Source organism: Acinonyx jubatus, chromosome E4 (genome assembly GCF_027475565.1).
Source record: "Acinonyx jubatus isolate Ajub_Pintada_27869175 chromosome E4, VMU_Ajub_asm_v1.0, whole genome shotgun sequence".
Taxonomy (NCBI): Eukaryota; Metazoa; Chordata; class Mammalia; order Carnivora; family Felidae; genus Acinonyx; species Acinonyx jubatus.
The window spans coordinates 40,205,625-40,214,278 of NC_069395.1; the positions used below are offsets into that span (position 1 = coordinate 40,205,625).

General features: G+C 38.3%; 1 protein-coding gene across 3 annotated transcripts in view; it reads left to right on the forward strand.

Moving 5' to 3' along the window:
• The window catches only part of KCNK2 (potassium two pore domain channel subfamily K member 2), a 199,617-nt gene extending 192,200 nt beyond the window's left edge, over positions 1-7,417 (forward strand). For all 3 annotated transcript variants that reach the window (XM_015062936.3, XM_027074443.2, XM_027074442.2), the window contains exon 7: positions 133-7,417. In XM_015062936.3, coding sequence (XP_014918422.2) covers positions 133-450 — 318 coding nt within the window. In that variant the 3' untranslated portion in view covers positions 451-7,417. The remainder of the gene's footprint in view (positions 1-132) is intronic.
• Positions 7,418-8,654: the final 1,237 nt, after the last annotated feature.

Below are 8,654 nucleotides of genomic sequence, written 5' to 3' on the forward strand. Positions count from 1 at the left end.
CCAGACCGCCGGTATTTCGAAAGGCTCCGATCTCCTTTTTAAAACACAATAAAACGCTCGAGAGAGAAGGCACACAAAATGCTGACTGTCGTGTTGGTGTCTCTCTGTGTTTTCTCCGCGTGCGTGCTCCAGGTGGGAGAGTTCAGAGCCCACGCCGCTGAGTGGACGGCAAACGTCACCGCCGAGTTCAAGGAGACCAGGAGGCGCCTGAGCGTGGAGATCTACGACAAGTTCCAGCGCGCCACCTCCATTAAGCGGAAGCTGTCGGCGGAACTCGCCGGGAACCACAACCAAGAGCTGACCCCGTGCAGGAGGACCCTGTCCGTGAATCACCTGGCCAGCGAGAGGGACGTCCTGCCTCCCTTACTGAAAACTGAGAGTATCTATTTGAACGGATTGACGCCCCACTGTGCAGGCGAGGAGATTGCGGTGATCGAGAACATTAAGTAGCCCTCTCTTTGAAGAGCCTTAGGCGTAGCCATAGGTGAGGACTTCTGTATGCTCTTTAATGACTGTTGCTGGTAGCATTTTTTAAATTGTGCATGAGCTCCAAAGGGGGAAACAAAATAGATAACACCCATCATGGTCATCAACCATCAAGAGAATTTGGATCCTGAGCCAGCACTATTTTTTTGATGACGCTTGTTGAACGGTCCACGTTCTTTGACAAGTGGAATAAAACAAGCAATGTCTGATGCCTTTCTGTGCCCAGACTGTTTTCCTCCCTCTTTTCCTAATGTGCCATAAGGCCTCAGAATGAATTATAATTGTTTCTGGTGATAATGTAGCTTTGAGGGATCAGTCCTTAACTTTTCAGGGTCTACCTAACTGAGCCTAGATATGGACCATTTATGGATGACAACATTTCTTTTTGTAAATGGCAAGAGATTCTTATGCAGCCTTTTACCTAAGAAATTTTCTGTCAGTGCCTTATCTTACGAAGAAACAGAACCCCTCTAGCTAATGTATGGTTTCTCCTTCCCCGCCCTACCCCTAGGCTCACCTCTGCAGCCCTTTATCCCACAACTCCCGTTTGAATACCATACCTTGCTGGAAACAGTGTGTAAAATGAAGTGATGATGCCCGAAGAAGGAATAGATGCCACATTAGATGGACATTGAAGCAACACTCAGAAATTCTAGCGTTAAAGGCACTGCAAAGAAATGAGGTGCACAGATGGTCCCTCTGAGTATTTATTTGACTCAGGTACCAGTGGTACATATACACAGTGTAATTATTTCCAGGCCGGTAAAATTGGCGGCTCCAAACAGTCCCTTTTTTCCTGGCAGTATTTGGAATTTATCATTTAATAACTACATTTTTTAAAGGTGGAAGAAAAAAAAAAATATATATATATATATGATCTGATAGGAGAAAGCTGTCAGACATGGATAGTATTGGAGGTGATTTAAGACAATTGGTGTGAAAGAAGATAGCACGATAATGTGTTATGAGGCATTTGCTAATAAACATTATACTGCCAGCACCTATTTGCTTTTTGACGTGGAAGGCTTACACGATTTTCTTTCCCTGGGTGACTTTCGCCAGACAGGGGAGGTGACGCTGTAGCTGGAGTTGGGCACAGCCTAGCCTTGTGTGGGTGTCCCTCTGGAGCTGCGACTGAGTTTGAGAGAAGTGGAAACTGGGATCACTGTGATATATTGCACATGGAAAAAAAATGCAGATTGCAGGCATAATTCATCTTTGACATTAGAGAAAAGCTGTTATAGCACAATTTAAATCTTGGGAGCTTTTTTTTTTTTTAGATAGAAAATGCTGATAACCCTTTTTAGTTGAATTTTATATCCTGTAACTCTTTGGATGTTTCCAAGATTCAGAAAAAACTCATTACAGGCACCTAGTAGATTGCTACTCTCGTTTATTTTCATACTTAGATCTGCTGTACATTGTATGTATAATTTTTAAAATGCAGAAAGATGATTTCCCCAAATACAATTACAAAACATTTCTTTTATTCTGGGGAGTGACAGTGGTGGAAATATCTGAATAAGTAGCATTCAGATTAGGGTCTTAAAAAATAAACAGGATCTTTAAAAAAAAAAAACATCTAAATAGATGCTTATTTTCCAAAATTTAAATTTAAGCTAGACATGTAAATATTATGTAAACTTGTTGAAGGTACTTTTATAAACTTAAAAAATTCTAACCAAAATTTTAGAAAGTCAGGCTCTTTTAGAAAGAAAGCTACACTCATCTCCTCAATAACTGTTCTGAAAGTTCATATGGTGGAATGCACCATGTATAAACTGTGAATTGTATTGACAAATAAAGTTTGTACTTAAAGTCAGCATTTTCTGAGTGTCCTGCTTGCTGCTGAGAATGCAGAAGGGATTCTAGCTGAGTAGAACTCCAGGACGTCACTTTTCATGCTGAGTTTTCTGTGGCTCCTTCATTCATAATATTCAAGAAATATTTCTGATGCAGTATTACTACCCTTGGCAAATACAGAATGTTCTTCTTGGTGACTGTTAATCGAAAGTAAACATCCTGAAATTGCACTTTTGAAATAGGGTATTTTAAATTGCATATAAATTCAAGATTGTTTCTATTAAATCATGACATATCAATAGCTTATTTTATCACTGTTAGACCTGTCTTGACACTGAGTTAATCTGAATGCCAAAAACAGGCACCTGAATATTTTTTTCTAAGGAAAAAAATAAAACAAAACAAAAAACAATAAAAAATCCTGGCAGTGTTGAAGCCTAAAGAAGGCAGTTGCCAACTAAATTTCTAAACCTCATGCCCCAAATATTTGAACATATCTTATCAGTGTCTTACATAAATATATTATTTATTCATCCCCATGCACCTTGATGCTTAGTAAATAGCTTAAAACTCGTTCCCGACATTATCCTCAAAATTGGGGAAAATCTAAGAAAAAGTGTGTATTTTATCAATTTTATTCCCTCAAGCTTTGTTCACTTAATTTGTAAATTTAAAATTACTTTGTTTACTGTGGAAAGAACATTGATAAAGGTTTTAACATAGTCTAGAATCTTCTAGTGAATTTTTTTTTTCCAATAGACCAGTTTGAGTGAGTTTTGCCCTGAAGAATATCGGAGGAAAAAATTAAGTACTAGGATCAGCAAGGATCAGGAACTCTTTGACATGAAATCTTAGACATGGATTCTAGACAAGAATCCTCTACCTTATAGCTATTAAATGTAAAAGTGATTATTTTGGAGTTCTTTCAATTTCTCATACAAATCTATGTCACACACCCTTTTTTCAATAACACTTCACTCTTGTAATACAGGAAATAGTGAAACTTCTAAAGCCAGGAGGGAACTGAATAATTTGTGTCTTGGCCATCAAAAAGGTGGGAGCAGTGTGTTTGTAGGGCTTTGTTTCTTTCTCAAATTCTAAGGAGCATGTGACACACAAGAAGACTAAATCCCTCCTTTGTGTAAAAAATGTGTAGAATTCTTTGATTCTTAAGGCTAGACGTTCAAGCAGACTAAGTGAAATTTCAGATGGAATACGAAAACAAACAAACAAATTTAGCCATTCTAAAGATTTGATATAGCTATTTACGCCTAGGAACTGGACACCTAGATCAACTTCTATTTTTGTTTTCTTTTTTAAAAAAAAACATTTTCTGTTCTAAGTAAAATCATAACTTATTTGTGGTTTGCATTCTTTATTAAAATGTGAGTACAAATTTGCTTTTGTATAAAGTAAAAGATGTCTCTATTTGAATACTCATAATTTCATTAAAATTAATATATGATTTTGCCCCAGCATGAGTTTACTTAAATGTGTAAAACTTTCATAGTGAAATGTACTGGCCTTGCACATACTCTTGTGTCAGTTCCAAGAGGGAACCTGGTTACTTTTAATAGGTGGTTTTCATTGTGGTTTTAAGGGGAAATTTTCATAAGCCCCACGTGCTTCCTTCCTTCCTCCCACCCTACCATAAAGGTTTATCCAGCTTTTTTTTACTTCACATTTTTATTTATTCTTGAGAGACAGAGACAGAGCACGAGCGGGGGGGAGGGGCAGAGAGAGCGGGAGACACAGAATCTGAAGCAGGCTCCAGGCTCTGAGAGGTCAGCACAGAGCCCGACACGGGGCTCGAACTCATGAACTGCAAGATCATAACCTGAGCTGAATTTGGATGCTTGACCTACCAAGCCACCCAGGCGCTCCAGGTTTATCCAGCTTTTGTTTCACACTTGACCCTTCCCCACTCAGATCTCAACTATGGCTTCCCATAAGGCAGGGATTAGTTCCAAGGACCAGGAGTTTCGGCTCTGCTCTTTTATTTGACTCAACACTATTTGTTCACTAAACCCTAGCTGTTACTATTTTTAATATTCATGAAACCATTTGTTATTTTCCTAGTATTAGCATTAGAAAATATTTTCACCGTGTTATGCTTGTCTCAATATACAACTATTTTTTTCTTTTCATCTGTCATTCCTGTCCAAAGTACTTCTCACTGCCTTGTCTTTATTCTTTCTCTTTTGAACTCAGACTTGGATTTCTCTCTGACCCCAACACCCATGTATCCAATTTCCATTGGAGATCTCTACTTCTCAAAGGCATTTCAACACATCCAAGACTCTCCTAATTGTTCCCCAGACCTGACCCTCTTGGTGTCACCTATTTCAACAAATGGCACCACCATCCATTTGGTTGGGCATTCTCCTTGATGTCTTCTCCCCCTCAACTCCATAACCACCTTTCACCAAAGCCCTACTGTCTTGCATCCTGAAAATGTCTTGAATTTGTACACAGCCACTATGTTTATCCAAGTTACCACCATAGATCTCCCCTTGTACTAACTGCTTTTGCATCATTCTCTGCTCCTGTCATTGATGGTAGAGTGCAAATTTCAATTTAATTGTGCTACTCTCCAACTTAAGTACACTGTCTTTCAATTTTATAGAAGACCAGAATCCTTCACATGGCCCAAGGCCTTCTGGTCTGCTTTATGCCATCATCTTCAGATTCACCTTGTATCACTCCCTAAGTCTCTGTATCCCAGCCCCGCTGGATTTCTTTTACATTATCCTGATGCTGTCCCCTTGCTTGGAATGGTTGCTCTCCTTTTACACCTCAACCTTTTCACCCAAGAAACTTTTACTCATCCTTCAGAACCCAGTATCACTTCCTTTGATAAGCCTTCCCTGACACCAATACAGGTCCCTTTACAATATACTATATAAAAATCTTATTCCTTTCCCTCAACTTATGATTAGATATTCATCACTATTCTTATTTGATTATCTGTATTCCCCACTAGAACTCATTTGTTTTAGCTTACTAAAATTATTACTTTTATTTCCAGATCCTAGCCAAGTACATATAGCAGGTTTCCAAAAATACATGGTGAACAAATAATATAAAACAGAGGTTTAATTGTTGTAACAGTCTGAGGTATACTTGTGTGTAAGTATCCCAGGTTTTCAAGCTCCACAGACATTTGTTCTCTTCTACTGGGTTAGTAATAAATGGGATACAGATAGCAAGTTACTTCTCCTATTAACTTACAAGCTGACTTATTGTGTAGAAAAAGATCCAAGCCAATTGGTCAACCAGAGAGACTTTTCAGTTGGCCATACGTTTACTCCTTGTAAGCAAAGGTTTCGTTATTTCCATTCCCCAAATTTGGCTCACAATAGATACCACTGAAATTTTTCAATTATAATTTAATCTGGAAAATTTGTTTAGAAATTAATCATAAAAATATGTTTGCTAATACTAGTAAATGGATGCCTCTTATTAGTAGAAAACTAAATACACATTTCTTTCTCCTTGCCAAATGAAATTCAGCTTTTTCATGCTTAAATTTATAATCAGTCTGGGAAGAAATCCATTATTGGGCACATTTTGAACTGTATCCAATAGAGAATATTAGTCACTTACATGGTATAATTTTGAAATTAACTCACAGAATAAACATTGGTGTTCATGTAGTGCATGCCTGGATTTTGCAGATGGTATTTCTTTTTATATACTATACAATTAATAGGGAGTAGTATATACATGATTTTTATTATACTGTCTACTTTATCTAAAATATTTTAAATATTATTGACATTAGACATATGTTTATTTATTTTTATTAAAAAATTTTAAATGAGCATCAGTGGCAATGTCTGGTCCAGATTCAAATCTTATCATTGCCCACGTGTTTCAGAGTTGAAAAGATAAAGTATCAAGATACTGTCAATACACCTAATTAACTCCTCTTGTTTCTTAGGTGCAGAAATTCAGAGTTTACACATGCATTGAGGAAACTTAAGATTGCCGGTCTAGATATATCCAAGTAGATTGGCCAAGTGTATGACTCTTTTCAATGATTATGTTGTATGTACAAACAAAATATTACCCTGCTCATAGCTTACCAGGTCAACATGTTTCAAGAGCCTTTATTACACCAATTACTGGAAATACCAAGACAAATAAATGTCTGCTCTCTGGGAGATAGCAGTCCCATGGGTAAGAGACTGACATGCAGCACAGATACACAGAATCTTCTCAGTGCTGAGGAGCCCTGAACGAAAGGTTCTTGCCTTTTTATCGACTTGGAAGGTTAAGGCACAAGGGAAGGGGGAAGGGCTAACAGTGGGAAGTTACTGAGTCAGGGTGAAAAAAAGTGCCTCAGCTGAGGCCCCAGTAAGGAGGTCCCTGTATCTGAGTCCTTGACTGCTACTCCCTCTGGAAAATCCCAGTGGGCTGGCTGTGGGAAGAATGGCTTCCCCCATGATGCCCACCAGGCGAAGCCTTGAATCTAAGTGCCCATGGCTGAGCCTGAAAGATCACACTAGGATTTTAGTCTGGAGCCAGACTCCACTGAAGGAAATATGATGCCTGTCTGAGAACATTGGATTTTACACTGGAAAAGACATTTCAAACATTAAAATGGGGAGTGATATGAATCAATCTGTACTTTCAGAATGATCGCTCTGGCAATGGTATTGGGTAGATGCTAAGCAGAAAGAGCTGGGAGGAAGTCAGAGAAATCTGCAGCAGTCCCTGAGGAAGGGATTCAGGTCTAAACCATATGAGGTGCACTGGGAGACGCCAGTGCATCCACCATTTTTATCTAGGATTAGGAACACGGGGCTAGGGGAAAGCGGGAGAAGATTCGAAGGGGAGACTGATACTTTGAATTTAAAGTGACTGCAGGGTCAACCAAAGTGAAAACTCTCACTGGGCAGTTAGAATACTCAAATGCTCTCAGGTCAGGCATCCCAGCTAGAGAAATGAATGTGGGAATCACTGATGTTAGAAGCATTTCACGTTAACGGTGAGAAGCTGAAGTCACCATAGTCCATATTGTTAAGTAAAAGGCCCCTTCTAAATGTCAATCCGGTTTTGAATGATATATGTCAGTTGTATTTCATTGTATTTCAAGTATTTCATTGTAAGTCAGAAAACCCTCTCATGTGAATTAAATAAAAAGGTCTTAGAGCATTTTCAACCTAAACATTAATCAAAGTCTACATTTTCTTTATGGTAAACAGTTTTTACCAGCAAAACATTTATATATATATGTATATATATATATATAAATGTTTATATATATATAAATGTTTTGCTGGTAAAAACGTTTATATATATGTGTATATATATGTATATATATATGTATATATATATATGTATATATATATATATAAATGTTTATATATGTATGTCTGTCCTTCATTTTGCCATGCCTACATGACTTCATTTGGTTCTGTTAATCTTTTTTTAAATTTTTTTTAACGTTTATTTATTTTTGAGACAGAGAGACAGAGCATGAACAGGGGAGGGGCAGAGAGAGAGGGAGACACAGAATCTGAAACAGGCTCCAGACTCTGAGCTGTCAGCACAGAGCCCGACGCAGGGCTCGAACTCACAGCCCGTGAGATCATGACCTGAGCCGAAGTCGGATGCTTAACCGACCGAGCCACCCAGGCGCCCCTGGTTCTGTTAATCTTAACATGTTCCTAGGATATCCTCTTTTCTTGAAAAGGAAAAATAAAAAAATAAAAATAATTAACAAATTAAAAAAATAAAAAAATAAAAATAAATAATAAAATAAGAATAAAATAAGAATAAATAATAAATCATAACAAATAAATAAAAAAATAATAAAAATATAAAAAATAAAACTAACTCATGCATTAAAGTAGAAAAATACACATGAAAATGGACATGACAACTTTGGTGGACAATGTTGGTGCTGGAGCTAGATCCCCAGTTTGCTGGGCTGCTGGTCCCATGTCCTGATGTGCTCAGTGTTAGGTGCTACCCATTCACAGCTGCCCCCTTTTCTGGAGATCAGAAGCCACCACTGGGAGGTTACCCAGCCCCAGCCCCAGCACCATACTGTGGGCGAGGCACAGCCAATAATTGACAGGAGGATAACAAAAGGCAGACATACTTCCTTAAGGTAGTACTAAGTCTGTGCTGAAACCAGAGCTCTCTGTGGGACCAAGTTGAGGCTAGTCTCCAGCTGAGACCACATTCTTGCTTAGCACCTTCCCCTCCCTCTCCTACTTCCCTCACTCCCTTTCTCCTGAGCGTGCACCCCCAAACATCACACGCATCTGAATCCCTATCTCAGACAACTTTAAAAGTTACCTACTGGAATAGAAGGTCAAGTCCAGGGTAAAGAGAAATAAAACACAGACATT